Source organism: Oryx dammah, unplaced genomic scaffold (assembly GCF_014754425.2).
Source record: "Oryx dammah isolate SB20612 unplaced genomic scaffold, SCBI_Odam_1.1 HiC_scaffold_15, whole genome shotgun sequence".
Classification (NCBI taxonomy): Eukaryota; Metazoa; Chordata; class Mammalia; order Artiodactyla; family Bovidae; genus Oryx; species Oryx dammah.
Window position 1 is genome coordinate 35,809,599 of NW_024070199.1, and position 21,627 is coordinate 35,831,225.

Consider the following 21,627-nt stretch of genomic DNA (forward strand, 5'->3'; position numbering starts at 1 on the left):
ACAGAGGCAATAGCTAGCAGGGCTCCCAGACCACGCCTGTGCCACTACGGTGGAAGCTGAGATGCTGACAAGCTGCATGGCTTGGAAAAGACACAAACTATCAACTGGTACTAAGGAGGATCCCCAAGTCGCAGAGCACAGGACACAGAATCAGGGGCCAGCTCTGCCTCTTATGAGCTGTGCTTTTGACTCTGAATCTACAGCTTCTTCACCTATAAAATCAAAGTGATAATTCCTGTCTCCTTCAGAAAAGAAAAAATGAAAACATGTAACGAAATGCTTTAATATCTACAAAGAACCCTAATATGAGCAACAAATTGTACTTAATTAAAATCTTTAAAATTCCCACAAGTTCATGGAGTAGGTACTATCATCCTCACTTTAGCAGCAAGGGAAATTAGACATAGGATTAGTTAAGTCAGCCCAAGGTCATAAAGCTGATAACTGGGGACATCAAAACATAAAGCCAGGCAGCCTGGTTGAGTGTATGCTCTGTACGACTCCACTCCATCTCTAAATGGATGGGGTTTTTACTCATATTGGACTCCAGGCAAAAGGGAGAGTCCAACAGCTTTCCCACCAAGAGAGACCATGACGTACCTTCTGAATAATCTCAGGAGTCATTCCCACCAGTTCGCCCAAATCCATTGGCTCGCCTGCACCCTGAAGAGAACAAGGAGGAAGGTGAGAGAAGCATGGAATGCCAGAGGAGAACAGAGTGCCCTCCTCCTCCCTCCCAGAGGAGGCCGATGGGCCACCACGCACACTCCGCTGCTGGCAGGGCTGAGGCGACACTCACCACAACACTTGGCTGGGAGCTCGGCACGGCCTGGGGCACAAGGAGACCGGCCTGAGGTTTCAGGGTCGCCAGAGCTGAGAGAAGACAATGTTAGGAGTGGGCTATTACAAAACAGGCCTGCCCCAGAGTGGAGGCCAGAGTGGGGGATGGCAGGCCGGAGGCTGTACCTTCTCGGGCAGCAGTAACTTCCTTGGTGAGACGCGCAATGACACGGCAGGCGGCATCGTGCTGGTACAGAGCGTGGGACAGCTCCTGGCGGGTGGTCTGCAGCTGCTGGCGCAGGGTGAAGCTGTGGAGCATGACCGCATCCTGGGAGAGGGAGATGCCACAGTGAGGGGGCGGGGAGGTGTGGGGAGCATCCAGAGGAGGAGTCAGCCCTTGATAAGAAGACGCTCTTATCCTAGGCCAACCCTGCGGCCTAGACCAGTATCAGTGACCCAAGCAAGATCTGAGTGACCCTGAACTCACGAGCAGATGCTCCCAAGCTCCTCACCATGCCAAACCCTGGGCACACAGACAGGAACGGGAGCCGGCTCTTCCCACCCGTCTTCTCTAATTTACCAGCACATCTCCGACGTCATGCCGTCACCTCACCAGAAAGGAATAAAAACACTACAGCTGCTGTTTATTGACTGCTCTCATGCTCTCATTGTGTCAGACACTGAGCCAGGCAGTCCTCAAGATGCAGTCTTTGACTCATTCATATTTAGAGCACCTACTGTACCTGGTTGTCACTGCTGGGGCTCTAATGAGTAAAACAAGTCCCTGACACCATGAAGCTTATACTCTAATTTTACTCTGAGTCTCTGTAAACCCTGAGACAGGTACTAATCCATGCAATATGGTCAGGAAAAGCAGAACTTGGATACTTGCCAAGGGATGTGGCAAGTGGGCAACGGAGCAAAGGGTGGAGCCCAGATCTGTGTGACATTAAGAACCAGGCTCCTCCTCTGCTCTCACCCTCCCCTCAAAACAGAAAATAAGGCTCCATCCCTCCCATCCCCACCCATGTCCTAGTCCAATGATCCCTTCTTTTCAAGTCGTGAAAATATAAATTCTCTTCAGAGACTCACCCACTCATCCTGCAAGGCTTTCAGAATGGCTGGGATGCTGGTGGCTGAGGGAGGCTTGGGCCGGATTGGGTGAGCAACTGCCAAGAGAGACAAAGTGGGTGTGAAAACCCATGACCTAGGGCATGCTGGCCCTCCCACACCCTTTCCCCTTCAGCACTAACAGACCACCCCTGACTCCCACGTGCTGTGCACCCGCCACCCTTCCCACCTTCCCAGGCTTTAGGCTAGGACAGCCTGGACTGAGGCTGGCCAGCAGGCACCTTTGATATCAATGAGCTGCTCCTCGGACAGAGGCTGGTTGTTGATGGGATCTGTGCCATTCTCTGCAATATACTTCTCAATGAGCCGCCGCTCATACACATGATTAGAGACAGGGGACACACAGGGGTGTTCTGGCACTTCATTGGAGACTGCGGAGAAAAGGCAGGTGGTGAGCCTGGGGTGGTGACAGGGACCCTGGGTCAAGGTCTGGCCTCCACAAGACCTTGCCTCCCTACACTCAGCGAACAGGAATCAAGACATGACACCAAGCCAGTTTTGGACTGTACCCACAATGCTCTCCAGCCACTTAACTAGCTTCTCCATCAGTCTCTGACAGTCAGGTAGTCAACAAATAATTGCTGCACAACTACTAAATGCGAGGCACCTAGGGAGCAGTCAATAATTCCTGCCCATCTCATTTCTGAACAAAAACGCTTAGGCACCCCTTATATAGCAGGACAAGATACACACAAAGCCATTCAAGTCTCAGACTAGGACCTAGATGGATTCTCAGACAAATTACAAAGCGATGTGACAAGTGCTATGATAACAAAGTATTTACATGGTGTTTACTAAGCACCAAGCTCTACTGTATAAACACTTTCCATTGATGAAATCATCCTCACCACTCCCCAACAGAAGTATCCATTTACACCCCTGAGGATTGGGACTGTAGCTGCTCTCTGACTTCCAGTACAATGCAGATGCTTTGCAAATGCTCAGGAAACATCTAACAGACCAGCTGATGGATACTGAAAAGACCTTCCTCAGGACTGAAACAATGAATGTGAAAATACTCTACACACTGTCATTTCTTTAACGCTTAAGGACTCTTTTTCTAGTCACATTTCCCTTCACTCTTTCTCTCCTTTGTTTTGGGTTTACGGGGACGTTCTGAGAAGAGTCACGAGCTTGAGAGTTAGGAAGCCGAGAGAGAAAAGGATGAGAAACTAATAACCTCATGAACAACCACTCTCCTCAGTAACATATCCAAAAGACAGGACAAAGCATTTGAAAAAAGCATGGATTCAGGATCAGAGAAACTGGCTCTGTCACACAGCTCTGCCACTAACTAGCTGTACTGTTTTACAAAAGCCACATTTCTCCTTGAACCTTACATCCATATCTGTAAAACCGGATCTTTATTTCTGCTTTGGAGAATTGCTGTGGGGACAGAACGACTCTGCAGTTTTGCAAGCACGCTGTAAACCAACAGAGGCTTTTCCAAATGTGCAGCTGTTTTCATCAGCCCTACAGGGTGAGGCTGGTCTGGCTCCCAGGCCTGTCACCGCCTCCAACTCACTGTGCGACCTTCGCAAACTGCAGATGCGCTGCCTACCCAAGCGGGGCCTCAGACAACACATCCAGTGCCAAGGCCATTATTTTTGCAGTTGGGGAAACTGAGGACCGCATCCCGGAGCCAGATCACAAAGCCAGCTGGAGGCGGATCCTGCACAAGCCCTCTGGCTTCCTGCTTCCTACAGAGAGCTCTTTCCCCTGCACCACCAGCTCCCCGCTATCCAAGCCTCAGATCCACTGCGCAAACGAGGTGCGCTGCCTCTGTGCAGCCTGCGAGAATGCACTGGAGACGTTATGTAAACTATGAAGCGCTGCGCAAACTGACCTCATGCTGGAGGAGGAAGACCCCCCGGGCTGACAGGCCGCCGCCCTGCCTCCCCGGAGCCCCGTTTTCCAGGTCCAGCCCCGACCCCGGCGCCGCAGAGGCGCGCAGATCCTCACGCTCGGCTCTCCGGCCTCCAGCGCCCCGCGAGCGGCCGCAGCCGATACTCACTAGAGCAGATCAGAGACATGGCGCCCTCGCTGCACTCCGAGGCTCCTCACACTGGGCTCCGGGATCAGCTACTGGGCCCCCGCGGGACACTTCCAGTTCCCTTGCTGCTTCCAGACGCTCCGCTGCGAGCGGGGAGCTGCCCCGCGGAGCGATGCTCGCGAATGGCTTCACGTGGGATTGTGGCCAGTCGCGCGCCTCAGCCTCCAGAATTTAACGGAAACTGTCCTTTCCCATAATGCAATCAGGCAGGAAAGGGCGCGCCAGGAAATACTCGGCTATTTCCGCGCCCTCTCGGCTAGTTTCGTAAAGCTCCAATGGCTGGGAGAAGAGATTCGAAACTACATTTCCCTTAATGCACTGGGACCTTAAAGCCAATCAATTTAGCTGCACTCTTTTGAGCCAGGGGCGGTGAAACGACTGTCTTGCAAATATCGGAGTATATGAGAATTTTTTTATTTTTAATGCTATTAGTCTTTTACTTCGTGAGCATGGTATACTTTGATTTACTTGAAGTGAAGTCGCTCAGTCGTGTCCGACTCTTTGCAACCCCATGGACTGTAGTCTATCAGGCTCCTCAGTCCACGGAATTTTCCAGGCAAGAGTTCTGGAGTGGGTTGCCATTTCCTTCTCCAGGGGATCTTCCCAACCGAGGGATCGAACCCGGGTCTCCCTGTCTGCAGGCAGACACTTCACCGTCTGAGCCACCAGGGAAGCGGTCTTCTGTAATATTTTTTCAGTATAGTTTTATATTATTGTCCATAATGGTTTTGCATATTTTATGTCTATTTTTGAGTACTCCATAATTTTTTATTCTATTTTCAAATTTTTAATTTATTTTTAATTGGAGGATAATTGCTTTACAATGTTATGTTGGTTTCTGTAAGAATTTCTTAAGGAACTTTTAAAAATGGATTTTTCTGGGGTCTAATTTAGAGAGTCCGCATTTTCAGTTCGTGCCCCATGTGTTTCTGTGGCAAGTGTTTCTCAGAGGATTAGCTTTGGAAGACCCAGTGAAGATGAAGATACACATGGGTAGAGAAGCTAACACTGGCTAAGAAACTCTTCTGGTCTTGCCCCTACTACCAGTTTGCTCTGTGATTTGGGGCAAGTCATCTGCTTCTTGGACACACTGGCCTTTCAAGCCCTCAAACTTATCCACTCTGGTTCCAGATCCTTTACCTGGAACACTTTCCTCAATCCCTGCCCTTCTTTCCACTCCTCCCATCCTTTCCAAAGTAAATCCAATCTCGCCCTAAATAGCACTTCCTCTGGAATCTCTTTTCTTGACCCCTGACTGAATTTTAGTCCCCATGGCACCCTGTAATTTTCCTCTGAGTCCCTCTGGGATAGCTATAATAATTTATTTCAAAGAACTTATTATTTATTTTTGGTTGCGCTGGGTCTTCACTGGTGTGAGAGGGCTTTCTCTAGTTGCAGTAAGCAGGGGTTACTCTTTGTTATGGTGTGTGGACTCTCATTACAGTGGCTTCCCTAGTTGCAGAGCGCAGACTTAGTTGCCCCTCAGCAGGTGGGATCTTCAGGAACCCGGGATTAAACCTGTGTCCCCGGCACTGGCAGGTGGATTCTTAACCACTGGACCACCAGGGAAGTCCCACTATAATCATTTAATTATGTACAAGTGTCTGTTTGCTGTCTGGGTTCTCTGGCAGATTGTAAAGTCTATAATGGCAGGAACCACAGTTGTTCTGGTCACTGCTGTTTCTCAGGGTCTAGCACAGTGCCTGATACATAGCAGAAATATTGTAACTATTGTTGGTTGAATGACAGGCTGCCTGACAAGCCAGGCATCTTAAGTATTTGTATGTGGTAGGAAATAAAATCGATGTGTTTAGAGGGGAACGTGAACCAGAGGTGATTAGACTTGATTGGATCGACAGCAGATAAGCTATAGCATCATAACCACATTTCCAGCAGATTCCTCTGGAAGACATTTATTGGATGGGTTGCAGAGGGAGGCAGCAAGACCCAATCATTCACTTTTTGGATAAATCTTTATGCTAAGTGACTTTAGTTGTGACTGACTCTGTATGACCCTATGGACTGACTATAGCCTGCCGGGCTCCTCTGTCCATGGGATTCTCCAGGCAAGAATACTAGAGTGGGTTGCCATGCCCTCCTCCAGGGGTTCTTCCCGACCCAGGCATACCTGCATCTTTTACCTCTTCTGTATTGGCAGGCAGGTTCTTTACCACTAGCGCTACCTGGGAAGTCCAGTCTTTATTGAGTACCCACTATGTGCCAGTCAGACATTATAGTTGACTTTGGGGATAGCACTTTGAGCAAAACCAGAGGTGTCCCCATGAAAGTGAAAGTGAAAGTCATTCAGTCATGTCTGACTCTACGTGACCCGATGGACTTGTACCATACATGGAATTCTCCAGGCCAGAATACTGGAGTGGGTAGCCATTACCTTCTCCAGGGGATCTTCCCAACCCAGGGATCAAACCCAGGTCTCCCTCATTGCAGGCAGATTCTTTATCACTGAGCCACCAGGGAAGCCCATGTCCCTATGGTAGGGAGCTTACAGCCGTAATAGAAGTATGGAGGAAACAGGGAGTTGTTTCCAGGCTTCTGAGTTTCAAAAGCCAGGCCCTCATGAAATAGAAAGGATTCAGGGCAACTGATTTTGGAGTAACTATTAGAGGTGAGAATTTGATCTCAGTTTTCTCCTTGCTCCCCCCAGTCTCAATCTCTGCACAAAGGAGATAAAGATTACTTAAGGTTGGGAAGCAAAGAGGTGGGAGGAATGCCTACAAGATAACTGTCAGTGGGTTCTTGAGATTGGAACTCTATGCCCTGCTCCCCTAGGCCAAGACTGCTGCTGCTGCTTGAGAAGCAAGGGTACACACAGGTCAATAACCCAGAAGCTCCATTTTGCAGGTAGATTAAGTTACAACCTTGTGGACAACTGACAGAGGATTAAGCAGGAGAGTGCACCTCAAACAACTAAGGATCAGGTGGATGCTCCCCCTTCACCCTGTTAATTTTCCAAAAGGTTTATACAGACTGTGAAACAAGGGTGGGAAGAGCCTTGAACTGTCTAAGAGTGTCCCTCCACTCCGATAGAAAAGAGAGTTGAAAAGAAGTCTTGGGACTTCCCTGGTGGTCCAGTGGCTAGGACTCTGTGCTCCTGATGCAGGGGGTCCAGATTTGACCCCTGGTTGGGAAACTAGATCCAACATGTTGCAATTAAAGATCCTGTATGCCACAATGAAGACAGAAGATCCCAAGTGCTACAATTAAGACCCAGTGGAACCAAATAAATTAAATATTTTTTTAAAGAAAGAAGAAGAAAGGTGGACTTCTCTGGTGGCTCAGTGGTAAAGAATCTGCCTGCCAATGCAGGAGATATGGATTTGATCCCTGGTCCAGGAAGATCCCACATGCCATGGAGCAACTAAGCCGATGTGCCACAACTACCGAACCTGTGCTTTAGAACATGGGAACCACAACTGCTGAGCCCACATGTCCAACTGAGCCTGAGTGCCCTAGAGTCTGTGCCCCGCAACAAGAGAAGCCACTGCAATGAGGAGCCTGTGCACTTCAATGAAGAGTAGTGCTCCCCCTCTCCACTCACCGCAACTAGAGAAAAGCCTGGGTAGCAATGAAGACCCAGCACCAAAAATAGATATACAAATAAATAAATGAACTTTAAAAAATTGATTTTTCATAAGGGGAAAAATAGTTACATTTCCTGCACAGGAAATTCCATGACATGAGATTGATAATCCTACGAATCAGAAATGATCTCACAAGCATATGTGAAGTTGCAACTGTTAGAAAGGCTGGGAGGTGTGACCAAGGATGCTACCAGAGTTTGTTCTGGAAGAAAGAGATCCTTAGCCAAAGCAGAGGGTCCAGGGGAAAATGAATGTGTCTGATGGAAAGAAGCAATTTGACATGGGGACAGACTGGTTGCTACTCATATGTAGTCTGTGTACAACAAGGAATGTCACCATCCAGTCCTACAAGGAAAGATTAAGCCATGAGCCACTACAGTCACTGCCCTAAGTACTCCTTGAAAGGAATTCAGGACAAAGAACAGGATGAGGCACACTGTGCTTTGGAAACGTGCACAAAACAGGCCCTTAGATAGTTAGCTATAAAAAGAAAATTTTCTATGAACCTCAATTCTTCTGTCCTCCTACACATAGAAAAGCACTAAAATCACAAACAGATACCTGTTCCTCATGACTAGTAGGAACCTACTGAGATGTATGTGAGATTGTACATACTCTTTGGCCAAAATCACAGGTACAGTGGCCTCTCCCCCTCCCTCTCAGCAGCAGTTCCTCAGAGCTATCAGAGAGGCTGTCTCTCAGGCTACAGTCCTCAGTAAGCTCAGGCACAGAACTCAATTCACAGCTCCTAGTGCACTTTTTTTCAGTTGACAGTTGGTGACCATACAGACAGGGACCCAGAGCAGACTTCCCTCCTTTGCCTGAATTCTAGGATGCTCCAGAGCCCTGGTAGCGCCAAGAGCTCCTTGTGTTCATCCACCTCCTTGGTGTGTCCCAATGAAACCAGATGAGTCTCTCTTAAACTCCAGATCTCCCATCTCGGTTGACAATCCTGAGTTTTATTCACAGGTTGTTAAATTCCTTGGTATGAGAAGTGAGTTATCCTTGAACTTAGGTTCAAGAAGAGATACCTATATTTCCTGTATTGAGAGACATTGGGGAAATTTTTCTCAGTTGAACCACACTGAGGAGGACTTCCCTGGTGGTACAGTGGATAAGAATCTGCCTGCCAGTGCAGGGGACACGGGTTCAGTCCCTGGTCCAGGAAGATTCCATGTGCTTCAGAGCAACAAAGCCCATGGGCCACAACAAAGTCCATGGGCTGCACTACTGAAGCTCCTGTGCCCAGAGCCCATGCTCTGCAAGAGAAGCTACCACAATGGGAAGCCTGCGCACCACAATGAAGAGTGGGCCCCGGTTAGTGCAACTAGAGGAAACCTGTGAGCAGCAGCAAAGACCCAGTGCAACCAAAAATAATAAACAAATAAATACAATTATATTTTAAAAAGAAAGACATTGTGGAGGTTTGGACTGGGTGATTAGGTTGAAAGCTGACAGCTTCATAAACTCTAACAGAAAGTGAAAGTGTTAGTTGCTCAGACATGCCTGACTCTTTACAACCCCATGAACTGTAGCCTGCCAGGCTCTTCTGTCCGTGGAATTCTCCAGGCAAGAATACTGAAGTGGGTTGCCATTCCCTTCTCCAGGGGATCCTCCCAATCCAGGAATCGAACCAGGGTCTCCTGCATTGTAGGCATTTTCTTTACCATTTGAGCCACTAGGGAAGACCAAACTTTAACAGGGTTAATTGGAATTAAAGTGAAGCTACCACATGAGAGCTTTCAGCTCCAAAGATAAGGGACACAGTTCCTTCTGGTTTCAGCTTTCTCAGGCGAGACATTTATGGCAGTGGGGAAGGTGAGTCCTTATACTGTGCAGCAGTCCCATAGGGAAACTCACTCATTAATGTAGAAAAGTTGCTCATCGAAAGATGAACATGTGAGGATTGGCCATCCAGTGCTGTGAAAAACTGTGGGGGGTTTTTAGATTGCTGGAGGGAGAAAGCAAGGCAGGTAAAAGAGCTGAAATGACTCCAGGGTGACACCTAGAGGAATTAAGCTCACAAACAGCACATGTGTCCACCAGACGGTTTTCAGTAGTAATTTTATCTGGGCAAATGAACTTTAAAATGAGGAATCGAGTTTCCCAAAAAGAAGGAAGGAGGAGCCAACAAATACTTCCATAAGTATATACTTAATTGGGAACTCAAGGAAACCCCACCCTGAAATGGCCAAGATGGGGTTGTTTCACATTCCAAAACTGGTTTTTGCAGTTAAAGAAATTGGTTTGATAAAACATCTTTTCAAAAATCTGAACCTAGGGTAACAAAAGTCCTTCTAGGAGGAGCTTGCATTTCTCTCCTTGTGCCTTGAGATATAAGATGTTCTACCATCACTCTCAGCAACTCTTATGTACACAACCTTCAATTTCTGAGACAGAGGGGAAAAACAGAAAACTTTTTAAACTCAAGCAAGTAAATTTAACTTTTTCTGTTAACTTACTTACAAACAAATGAGTTTTATATCGTCATAACTGATTAATGACTAAGTTTTTAGTTTTTATTTTATTTTTTAACGACTAAGGTTTCAGTGAAGCTATGGGATATCTGGCTGTGTATATCTATATGTTTATGTATATGTTATAGATATATTTCTACCTCTGGGTAGTAGTGCCAAAATTAATTTGTAAAGGAGCTCTATATAATTGGCTTAAATGAAATTGAGCACTTATATAAATTCTCAGAAATATAAAAGAAACTAACCCAAATGGATTTCAGGTTCACATGAATCTGGGAAATATTCAGTATTACATTAATATCTGGTGTTAAACAAGTTTAAGCCTTTTGATTTAAATAATATTGAGATGACATAATCAGCATTATGTATAATCCTTTTATTGTATGTAGGGTTGCTAAAAGAGATCTGATTATCTGTAATCAGATAATCAAGTCAGATAATCAAATAAGATCTGATTATCTCTATTACAAAATTTGTCAGCAAGAAAAATAACTTGCTATAGTGAGATTTTTATAAGTAAATTAAGTGTAAATAAGAGTTTTTAGGTAAATTCTTTAGGAATGAACAAACAAGACCAAGCACTAAATTTGAAGAATGATCACGTTTGAATATGGAAAGAGGAAGGAGAGGAACAAGGCAAGCAGTCAGAGAAGAGATTCTCTCTCTTTGGTTGCTAACTCATGTCCGACTCTTGCGACCCCATGGAGTGTAGCCTGCCAGGCTCCTCTGTCCATGGGATTCTCTGGGCAATAACACTGGAGTGTGTTGCCATTTCCTTCTCCAGGGGATCTTCTGGACCCAGGAATCGAACCCGGGTCTCCTGCATTGCGGGCAGATTCTTTACTGAGCTAGAAATAATTATGTTTTACAGTATGTTTACTTAAAAATAGTTTCTGCAGATTTTTGGTAATTTAAAACTTTGGAGTTCCGCTAAATTAAGTTAAACGATAGAAGTTTATTGAATATCTAGGTCATTTACTGGAGAAGGCAATGGCACCCTACTCCAGTGTTCTTGCTTGGAGAATCCCAGTGATGGTGGAGTCTGGTGGGCTGCCATCTATGGGGTCGCACAGAGTCAGAAACGACTGAAGCAACCTAGCAGCAGCAGCAGCAGCAGCAGGTCATTTACAAGTAAAATAATATACTGAAAATTAATAAAAAGATTATTTTACAGAGAAACTAATGATATTTAGGACTATTAGTTAATATGAGACATTTTCTATAAGAAAGTACATGATTTTAGAAATTATAGCTAATAAGTTTGTCATTCTACATAATGCTAGTTTAGTTCACAATTGCTTACTTCTTAACTTTTAATAGAAATTAAGGTTTTAAACTTTCAAAAATTAATAAGGAAAATATATATTTGTATGCAAAGGAAAAATAAAGTATAAAGAATGGAAGTGAACTTTGTTAAGGGAAAAGGAAATAATTTTGTCCTAAAAAAGGTTAAAGACAGAGAGAGAAAAGGGACAGCACAGGACAAAATCTGAAGGTAAAACTAGAAAGTTACAAAAGGTTATGGAAAAGAAATTCCAGGAAAAGAGTTTTGTATGTGAGCAGGACTGGCTGATTAGAATTAACTTAATTGGTTGAGTTTTACTATTAAAAATAAGCTGGTACAAAATTAGAATTTGTTTTTCTCTCTCTGTTAAGAGGGACAAAGTTTTCTTGGAATATTGATCTGCTTTTGATGGCAGATTGTCGAGTTTCTTTACCTTTTAAACAGCCTGTTGTAAACTTTTGTATTTGCCTCTGAAATATTCTATTGTCACTTGACTGAGGGCAGGAGGAGAAGGGAGTGACAGAGGATGAACATGGTTGGATGGCATCACTGACTCAATGGACATGAGTTGGAGCAAGCTCTGGGAGATTGTGAAGGACTGGGAAGGCTGGCATGCTGCAGTCCATGGGGTCGCAGAGTTGAACATGACTTAGCGACTGAACGACAACAATTGTCACCTGGTTAAATAAATATTGTTTCATAGTGACCTATAATCCTATTTGACCAAGAGTTTTAAGTTTTTTTCCTTTTTAAAAAATTATTTACTTATTTATTTTTGGCTGCGCTGAGTCCTCACTACTCCCTGTGGACTTTCTCTAGCTGTGGTGAGTAGCAGCCACACTCTGGTTGCGGTGCCCGGGCCTCTCGCTGGGGCAGCTGCTCTTATTGTGGAGCATGGGCTCTACGCGCATGGGTTTCAGTAGTTGTGTCACATGGGCTTAGCTGCCCCTCGGCATGTGGGATCTTCCCAGACAAGGGAATGAACCCATGTCCCCTGAATTGAGAGGTGGATTCCTAACCCCTGAACCGCCAGGGAAGTCCCCCAAATTTTTTGATATCTTTGACAAACTTCCTTAAACCAATTTTAAAATGAAGTTCTTTTGACCTCTAGCTGACTTGGGGATACTTCAGAGGATATTAAAACATCTCAAAGAAAAATAATAAGTTAATTATGCTTATTTGGTATATTAAATTACAGGGGAAGCACTGTCAACTTTCTTAGGTTATAGAGTATGTTGTGTTTGGTTGCTCAGTCATGTCTGACTCTTTGGGACCCCATGGACTGTACCCCGCCAGGCTCCTCTGTCCACGGAATTCTTCAGGCGAGAATACTGGAGTGCGTTGCCATTCCTTCTCCACTATGGGTAATTGTTATTAACATAAATGTCCTGGAAATTATATGAAATGTCTAAAATTTGACTGTGTCCTGATAAAATGTTATCAGTTATAATTTTAATTTTAATATTCTATGTCACAAAATAAATTTCTTGGACAACTACATTGTAATCAGGTCTTTAGCCATGCCTTTTAAAATCGTTTGTCATTTACAGACAATTATTATTTTGCTCTGATGCTTTGTAAAAATGCTTCATTTTCAAGAAGACTCAGAAAGGGCTTTCTGGTAAGTAGAGGTTTCTGAAGATGTTTAGATTATATTGCTGAACTGGGTAAAAAATTAAAAGAATTCTAATGGAAAACTTTATTTTGGGGGGCTCCAAAATCACTGCAGATGGTGACTGCAGCCATGAAATTAAAAGACGCTTACTCCTTGGAAGAAAAGTTATGACCAACCTAGATAGTATATTCAAAAGCAGAGACTACTTCACTGACTAAGGTCCGTCTAGTCAAGGCTATGGTTTTCCCTGTGGTCATGTATGGATGTGAGAGTTGGACTGTGAAGAAGGCTGAGTGCCGAAGAATTGATGCTTTTGAACTGTGGTGTTGGAGAAGACTCTTGAGAGTCCCTTGGACTGCAAAGAGATCCAACCAGTCCATTCTAAAGGAGATCAGCCCTGGGTGTTCTTTGGAAAGAATGATGCTAAAGCTGAAACTCCAGTACTTTGGCCACCTCATGCGAAGAGTTGACTCGCTGGAAAAGACCCTGATGCTGGGAGGGATTAGAGGCAGGAGGAGAAGGGGATGACAGAGGATGAGACGGCTGGATGGCATCACTGACTCGATGAACATGAGTCTGAGTGAACTCCGGGAGTTGGTGATGGACAGGGAGGCCTGGCGTGCTGCGATTCACGGGGTTGCAAAGAGTCGGACACGACTGAGCGACTGTACTGAACTGAACTGAATGGAAAACCTGATGGCATCATAAACCTATGAAGTATCAAGATTAACAAATGTGGCTTTTTGTCTGAAATATTATTGAAATTTAATCTTTGCTTTCCACATATAAAGAAACCTTTCCCCTTAAGCTAACTGTGATTTACAGCAAGCTGATGAATTATATCTTTGTAAGCAGAACTGAAACATTTATCTTTTCTCTCTACTTGATCTCTCCGGAATTTGGAAACTCTTAGTGAGTATTCTTATTTTCATGGCAATACTGTTATTTGCATAAGTTCAATAAGAACCTATTCTCCTTACAACAGCACACAATTGGAAACATTAGTTATATTATCAAGGCTTTGATTGGAATGTCATAATTGAGAGACATGTGCACAGACTCAGATATGACAAGATAGCATTAAGGAACTAAGACTGACTTTATGGAGCCATTAACCCCTTGAAAAAAATAGTCTGGTACCTTGCAACCTTATCAGGTGAATAATTCAAGCCATTTCCTGGCAGGTTCAAGAACCTCAAGACATTTTGGATTCTCAAGAAGAGAGTGATTCACCCAAATTTATAGGTATCTCAAATAGAATCTGATGGCAAATCCTTAGCATGACTTTCCTGGCCTTGAGAAACCTTTTAAAGTTCAAATCTGAGAATCCTTATGAAAAGTTCCAGCAAAATTTAAAAGAGCTTTTGTTGTTGTTCAGTAGCTAAGTCATGTTTGACTCTTTGTGACCCCCAAGGACTGAGGCACACCAGACTCCCCTGTTCTTCACTATCTCCTCGAGTTTGCTCAAACTCATGTCCACTGAGTCTGTGATGCTATTTAACCATCTCATTGTCTCCCACCTGCTTCTCCTTTTGCCTTCAATTTTTCCCAGCATCTGGGTCGTTTCCAATGAGTCAGCTCTTTGCATCAGGTATCCAAAGTACTGGAGTTTCAGCTTCAACATCAGTCCTTCCAATGACTATTCAGGACTGATTTCCTTTAGGACTGACTGGTTTGACCTCCTTGCAGTCCAAGGGACTCTCAAGAGTCTTCTCCAGCACCACAGTTCAAAAGCATCAATTCTTTGGCACTCAGCCTTCTTTGTGGTCCAACTCTCAAATCTGTACACGACTACTGGAAAAACCATAGCTTTGACTATATGGACCTTTGTTGGCAAAGTGATGTCTCTGCTTTTTAATATGCTGTCTATGTTGGTCATAGCTTTTCTTCCAAGGAGAAAGCATCTTTTAATTTCATGGCTGCAGTCACTGTCTGCAGTGATTTTAGAGCCCCCCAAAATAAAACCTGTCACTGTTTCCACTTTTCCCTTTCTATTTGCCATGATCTTGATGGGATCCCAAAATTTTGAGTTTTAACCATATATGGTCAATTATACTTATATATATAATCAGGTTAAGTTTATTGAAACTGTACTCATTTTGCAAGCAAATTAGTCTTAATCTGGCTATATTTTGTAGAGATAAAGATAGCTTTCAAAAGAAAAATTATGTTTCAGTAATATACCTTTTTTGATATTAAGTTCTATAGTTGTCTTTGAGTTTTGATATTTACTGCCTAAGACTCACTTCCCAGATGACTCCTTTTTACCAATTTGCATTATTGTAAGGTTTAATGAACTATTAAAAGGACAGTCTAAAATTGTTTCTGATGTTTACCCTAGTAATCTATCTTTGGATTAAGATCAGATGTGCCATGACCTGAAACAAGGAGACTTCAAACTGGAAAAGACATCATTTAAAGAACTGTCTCCAAACCTAGATGAAAGGATTTTTATCATATTCTTAACTAGCTCATGTACAGTGAAACCAAAGAGAATTAACTCCTGCATTTATTCCTGCCACTTTAAAAAGGGCCCCTGTACCAGACTGGTCTAAACACAGGACTGCTGACCTCAATATCACCTTAAAAGAATACCCACACCAGGATGAGAAGAAGATGACATGAGAAGTGAACAGCTATTCCAAGATGCTGGGCCTGACCTGTGTGATCATTTATAGTGTTTTCTTGGTTTCTATCATGGATACACAAATCCTATGCAGAGTTAAAAAATCAATCCAATTGTTGTATTTATGGTCAATTATCCATGTTCAGTACTTTTGGTTTACCTTGGTGGATTTTTCCACTCCAAGGCTTGCTTGGATGGCCCTTAGGAAATTTATTCTAGAAGAAAAACGTTATATAGTTCTGTTCAAGCCCTTATTGATATTACTAGATGGGACTCCCTCACTTGGCTAATCAATCATATCTGCTCTGACCCTGGCCATAAATACAATTTTTCTTTAAAGGTTAATCACTCAAGCTCAATCAGAACAATGAGCTAAATGTCAGTCAAAAATCATAACCTCCTGCTTATTGGGAGAGACCGTCCCTCAATTATGGGATGGATTTATATTGTTAATACTAGGCTATAGTCATTTAAATTTAAAGGCTTCCTTATGGTGGGAACAATTAAATTATACTAGGGATAATGAGCTTAATAACATTAGGAAACTGGGCTGAGTGCCTTATGAACAACGTCAACTTATCATTACCCTTAAAGATAGTGATTGGTATGGAACAGATGGGTCAGGTGACCAGGGCTCACATCCAGTGGAGGTTCTTGGTTTAAATGCTAACTTAAGGGACGTCCCTGGTGGTCCAGTAGCTAAGACTCCACACTTTCAATGCAGGGGGCCAGGGTTCTGTTTCTGGTCGGGGACCTAGACCCCACATGTTGCAACTAAGAATTTGTATGCCGAAACTAAAGATCCCTCACTCCACAACTAGGACTCTGTGCGGGCAAATAAATAAATTTTAAAAATCCTTACTTAAGACTTTTAAAAATGCTACTAACTGTACTCCCTGTATTCTGCTTACCCTACAAGATTGTTGTTTTTCATATTACCCAAAGTGCAACTGAGATTCTGACAAATATTTTGATGACTAAGCAGCTTGAAACAGTCAACCAAATATACAGCTGTTTAGTCCCTAAGTTGTGTTCGACTCCTTGTGACTCCATAGACTCAGTGAGCCAGGCTCCTCTGTCCATGGAATTCTCCAGGCAAGAATACTGGAGTGGGTTGCCATTTCCTTCTCCAGGGGATCTTCCCAACCCAGGAACTGAACCTGGCTCTCCTGAGTCACTTGCATTGGCAGGCAGATTCTTTTCCACTGAACCACCAGGGAAGCCCTGGCCAAACATATAGTTCTATATAAAATTAAAATAACTGTAATAATGTAACTCTGGACAGAGAAGTCTGGCATGCTGCAGTCTATGGGGTCACAAAGAGTCAGACACCACTTAACGACTGAACAATAGTGTAACTCTAGATATGGGAAGAGGCAACAAAAGGGAATCATTTCCTGAAACACAGCAGACCAGTGAGACAAGTGGTTCAGATACTTTTATGCTACTATTAACAGGGACATTAATAATGCACTGAGTGGCATATCAAGGGAATCCTCGCACCATGGGACAATTTGGTTATGAAATGCCTCCCAAACCTTGGTTAAATTTAGTACCACAAGGTGGCACTGTAAAATGAGGAATGTCACTCACCATCCAGTTTCACCTAGATTAAGTCCTCAGCACTGACCTACAATACACCCTGAAAGAAATTCAGGATGAACAGGGTGAGCCACTGTGCTTTGAGAAAACAGGCAAAAAAGACCCTTAGATAGCTAGATATGATAGGTACATTTTTTTGTGAACCCCAGTTCTTGCATTTTCCCCTACTTAGAAAAGCATTAAAATCATGAACTGAGATACCTGTTCCTCTCGACTAGGAGTAACCTTCTACCAAGATGTAAGCTGGATTGCACACACCGCTTACCAAAGTTACAGAAATACTGGCCTCTCCCCTACCTCTTGGGATAGTTCCTCAGAGCTATGGAAGGCAGAATCAAAAAGCTGATTCAGGGAGGGAGGGGAAAAAATAGATTTCTGTTTTAGAGTGTTGAGTTTCAGAACTGTTTCAGGAACATCAAAGGGGAACTTACCTACATAAAAGCATTTGGACAGCACCTTAAATTTAAAAAACAAAAAACTCCACTTACTTCATCAGAAAAAGTTCACTCCACTTATTTCCTTGAATCTCCATACCTGCTAAGAAGTGAAGACGTATGTTAGGATCTTCTGATGTCGTCCAAAAATCTTGGCTTTCTCTGCCCACTGAAGCCAAATAAAATATGGAGACAAGTTTTGGAGGAAATAGAAAGGTGGCTTCAATCCTCAGGCACTGGGCCTCCCTTCCTCGAGAAATCAAGGGATTATATAGGTGAGGGCGCACAGTCTACAGTCAGCGACAAAGAACAAAGGTGTAAGAATCTTATATTCTTCTTCCTCTTGCACTGTTTCAAAAACAGTTATAGACTGGAGTCAAGCAACCTGTTAGTTGGGTCCATTGTCTTTCCTGAATTGTACTGGAGCCTTCCCCTGGTGACTCAGCTGGTAAAGAATCTGGCTGCAATGCTGGAGACCCAGGTTTGATCCCTGGGTCAGGAAGTTCCCCTGGATGAGAAAATTGCAATCCACTGGGATTCTTGCATGGAAAATCCCATGGACAGAGGAGCCCATAGGGCTATCACCCACAGGGTAGCAAAGAGTTCCAACCGACAAGACTGAATGAATTTTGCATGCAGGCACGCACTGACTACAGATAGGAACATTCAAAGTAAAAAAAGTGCTCAGCAAAGGGCAAGAGAAAAAAAGAAAATGTAAGGTCGGACCCCGGGGGCCATGATGGGCCACCCCTTTCTCTCCCCCACCGGCAGGGGAGGTCTCTAACAGAAGGAGCCTCCCAGATCCCGGGGAACAATGACAGCACATTTCGCCAGCTAAAGCCGCCCCACCCCAGCCACGTAGAAGGACCTGTCAGCCCGCGATGCCTCGGCCTGGCGGCCTATCTGAACTCCCGACCATCTAGCCTGACCATCCCTCACGATGAACATATAAAAACCACCCCCAACACGGTCTGGGCACGGACTACCTCAACCTGCCTCATTCAGGTCCGGGAACCCACCCCCCCCTCGCCGGGAGCGCTTCGCCATTAAAAAGCCTGTTAGACACTCTTTTGGTGTCTTGGTCTTTTACCTAACATTTGGTGCCCAACGTGGGGCCCAAGGGGAGGGCCCATCCCGCGGCGAGTGGGATATGCGGTCCCCTCGGGTCTGGCCCGCACCGGACCAGGTCACCCCGTCACCCCTCTGGGACCATTCAACCGTCTGGCAGGATATGGGGTAAGTTCCATTGGTCGGGCTCTGGGGGTTGTTGCTCCCGTGGTGATTATGCCTAGGGTGTCCCGGTTCCTGTAAATCGCTGCCGCGTCTGGACCCCTCCTCCGCAAGCCAGGCTTGCTTCCTCGCCACCTGTCAATTTGGAGACGTCCATCTTGGCTGAGTGGCCTTCTCCTCGATGGGTTGATGGCCCGTTTGGGGACGCCTGACCGGACCACTCCCAGCCCCGTTAACGACTGGTCCAGGACCTTCGTTTCATAGTCGCCATGGGGGCGGCTGCCTCCAAGGCTGACCAGCCCTGGTCTACACCGCTAGAATGTCTACTCGCCAACCTCAGAACTCTACATATCTCCAGAGAAATTCATTCCGAACGCTTAACCTTCCTTTGTTCTGAGGCATGGCCCCAATATTCTTTAGATAACAGCTCACAATGGCCACCAACCGGAACTTTCGATTTTAACATCCTCTGTGACTTAGATAATTACTGCCAGAAGACGGGAAAACCGTCCAAGGTACCCTACATACAGGCTTTCTGGCTGCTGTGCTCCCGTCCCACCCTATATACCCACTGTTCCCCTTCTGAAATTCTTCTATCGCTCTTGCCAACTTCTCCCATGTCTTCCCCTCCTCCACTGCCCTCACTGCCCAGCCCTCCTGTGACAAAGCCGCCTCTATATCCACCCCTCCCTTCATGCCCGGCTTCACCGACCTCCCCCACACCAACCCCCCCACTATCCCCCTTTCCAACTTCTCCCATGTCTTCCCCTCCCCCACCATCCTCACAGCCCAGCCCTCCTGTGACTACGCCTCTTGCCGCTCGCTTGGCTCCACCTCAATATCCAGCTTGACCACCTCCAATCCCAGACACCAAAAACAGCTTCCCCTATGAGCCCCCTTCTACAGAACCCTTCCCCCTCTGCCCATCACCCTCAGAACTGCCAGAAATGCCTTTCTTAATCCCATCTCTGTCACGAGACTTCTTGCAAAACCTAACAGAAAACTTTTTCCTTTTTCTCACTGGAACACTTTTAGTACTTTATAGAATTAAAAAACAAAATTCAGCCAAATACATTTCAAATATCTAATTAGTTATAGAAGATTCATAAACTAGGCAGCATCCCATATCTCCAAAGAGCTACAGTAAAGAAAAGGTTTTCAAACGCAGGACATGGAATCCATAAACAGAAGAAAAGATTACTTTAGGCATGAAAGTGAAAAGTCGCGTAGTCCTGTCCAACTCTCTGCGACCCCCATGGACTATACAGTCCACGGAATTTTCCAGGCAGAATACTACAGTGGGTAGCCTTTCTGTTCTCCAGGGGATCTTCCCAACCCAGGGATCGAATCCAGTTCTCCCGCACTGCAGGCATAGGTAACATATTTTATGGGGAATGTAAGGGATCTATATGGCAGATTATCTCAGTTTCCTTTGGGGACAGCAGAGAGCCCGTTGGTGCTGACCAAAAAATTCCTAACTTGTTAAGACTACATTTCTGGGTGACGTTGAAATTTAAGCTACAACAGGTATTAATTCCCGGATTAGGGACTTGTCCTAACAATAAGTGACTCCATTTCAAGCCTACAGTTTTCTTTTAAACAACAGTAAAGTTGAAATAAGGACATCCAGAGAAATGAAGTGACCTGGCAGAATAACAAAGCAGGCAAAAGACCTCTTCATTCCAAATCCCGCGGCGTTCTCCCTCACAATGCTGCCTTTTTGATTCAAATGGATCTGGAAGTTAGTGCCATGCCCTCTCTAAAACTGAGAGAACATTTAGGAACCATCTGCAGAGTTAAGGAGTGGAAATGATCTCAGAGGGAAAGGATGTATTTTCCCAGTTGAGCGCCTCTTAACTGCTCCTCTAACACCCTTTCCCCTTTGATTCTTTTAAGCGCGAAAAAATTTCTCAAAAGACCAGGTGAGCTCAGGCTTCCCTTTCTGAGCACTACGTTTCCCACAATGCCTCAGGAGGCCCCAAGTAGCTGAAGAACTACAATGCCCAAAATGCCAAGGGTTTTTTTTTTTTTTAATAGAGGCAGATAAGCTTCCATTCGTGGAGAAGGCAATGGCACCCCACTCCAGTACTCTTGCCTAGAAAATCCCACGGATGGAAGAGCCTGGTGGGCTGCAGTCCACGGGGTCGCTAAGAGTCCGGCACAACTGAGTGACTTCACTTTCACGCACTGGAGAAGGAAATGGCAACCCACTCCAGTGTTCTTGCCTGGAGAATCCCAGGGACGGGGCAGCCTGGTGGGCTGCCGTCTATGGAGTCTCATAGAGTCGGACACGACTGAGGCGACTTAGCAGCAGCAGCAAGCTTCCATTCGGAGAAGGCGATGGCACCTCACTCCAGTACTCTTGCCTGGAAAATCCCATGGACGGAGGAGCCTGGTGGGCTGCAGTCCATGGGGTTGTGAAGAGTCAGACACGACTGAGCGACTTCACTTTCCCTTTTCACTTTCATGCACTGGAGAAGGCAGTGGCAACCCACTCCCGTGTTCTTGCCTGGAGAATCCCAGGGACAGGGGACCCTGGTGGGCTGCCGTCTATGGGGTCGCACAGAGTCGGACACGACTGAAGCGACTTAGCAGCAGCAGCAGCAAGCTTCCATTCCAAATTTAAAAATGAAGTTTACCCACTCTACAGTCCAGATATAGTCACTTTCCCCTTTCCTGCCAGAGACTTCCGTTCCCAGCTAGAACTTCCGACTCCATTATTCTCCCGGTGGGAATGCCTGGGATAAATACGCAAGCGGAGAGTAGAGCGCATGCGCTGACCGGCACCGGCG

The 21,627-nt window shown here is 45.1% G+C and overlaps 1 protein-coding gene and 1 long non-coding RNA gene across 4 annotated transcripts in view; both read right to left on the reverse strand.

Annotated features, from left to right (window-relative positions):
- Nucleotides 1–4,486, reverse strand: part of PRPF19 (pre-mRNA processing factor 19) — a 10,100-nt gene extending 5,614 nt beyond the window's left edge. Inside the window, exons 1-6 of the mRNA XM_040255902.1 lie at nucleotides 3,926–4,486; nucleotides 2,133–2,282; nucleotides 1,873–1,949; nucleotides 967–1,108; nucleotides 800–873; nucleotides 601–663 (exon numbers count right to left, since the gene is read on the reverse strand). Of these exons, the coding sequence (XP_040111836.1) occupies nucleotides 601–663; nucleotides 800–873; nucleotides 967–1,108; nucleotides 1,873–1,949; nucleotides 2,133–2,282; nucleotides 3,926–3,944 (525 nt within the window). The 5' untranslated portion in view covers nucleotides 3,945–4,486. The remainder of the gene's footprint in view (nucleotides 1–600; nucleotides 664–799; nucleotides 874–966; nucleotides 1,109–1,872; nucleotides 1,950–2,132; nucleotides 2,283–3,925) is intronic.
- Nucleotides 4,487–9,701: 5,215 nt separating this feature from the next.
- LOC120874483 lies at nucleotides 9,702–21,574 on the reverse strand. Of its 3 annotated transcripts, XR_005723657.1 has the most exons (4): nucleotides 21,479–21,574; nucleotides 17,660–17,705; nucleotides 17,163–17,211; nucleotides 9,702–9,956 (listed from the first exon to the last, which is right to left on the reverse strand). It is a non-coding gene; the product is annotated as an uncharacterized LOC120874483 (long non-coding RNA). The 3 variants fall into 3 exon arrangements; XR_005723655.1 differs by lacking the exon at nucleotides 17,163–17,211; XR_005723656.1 differs by lacking the exons at nucleotides 9,702–9,956; nucleotides 17,163–17,211 and adding an exon at nucleotides 17,378–17,513.
- Nucleotides 21,575–21,627: the final 53 nt, after the last annotated feature.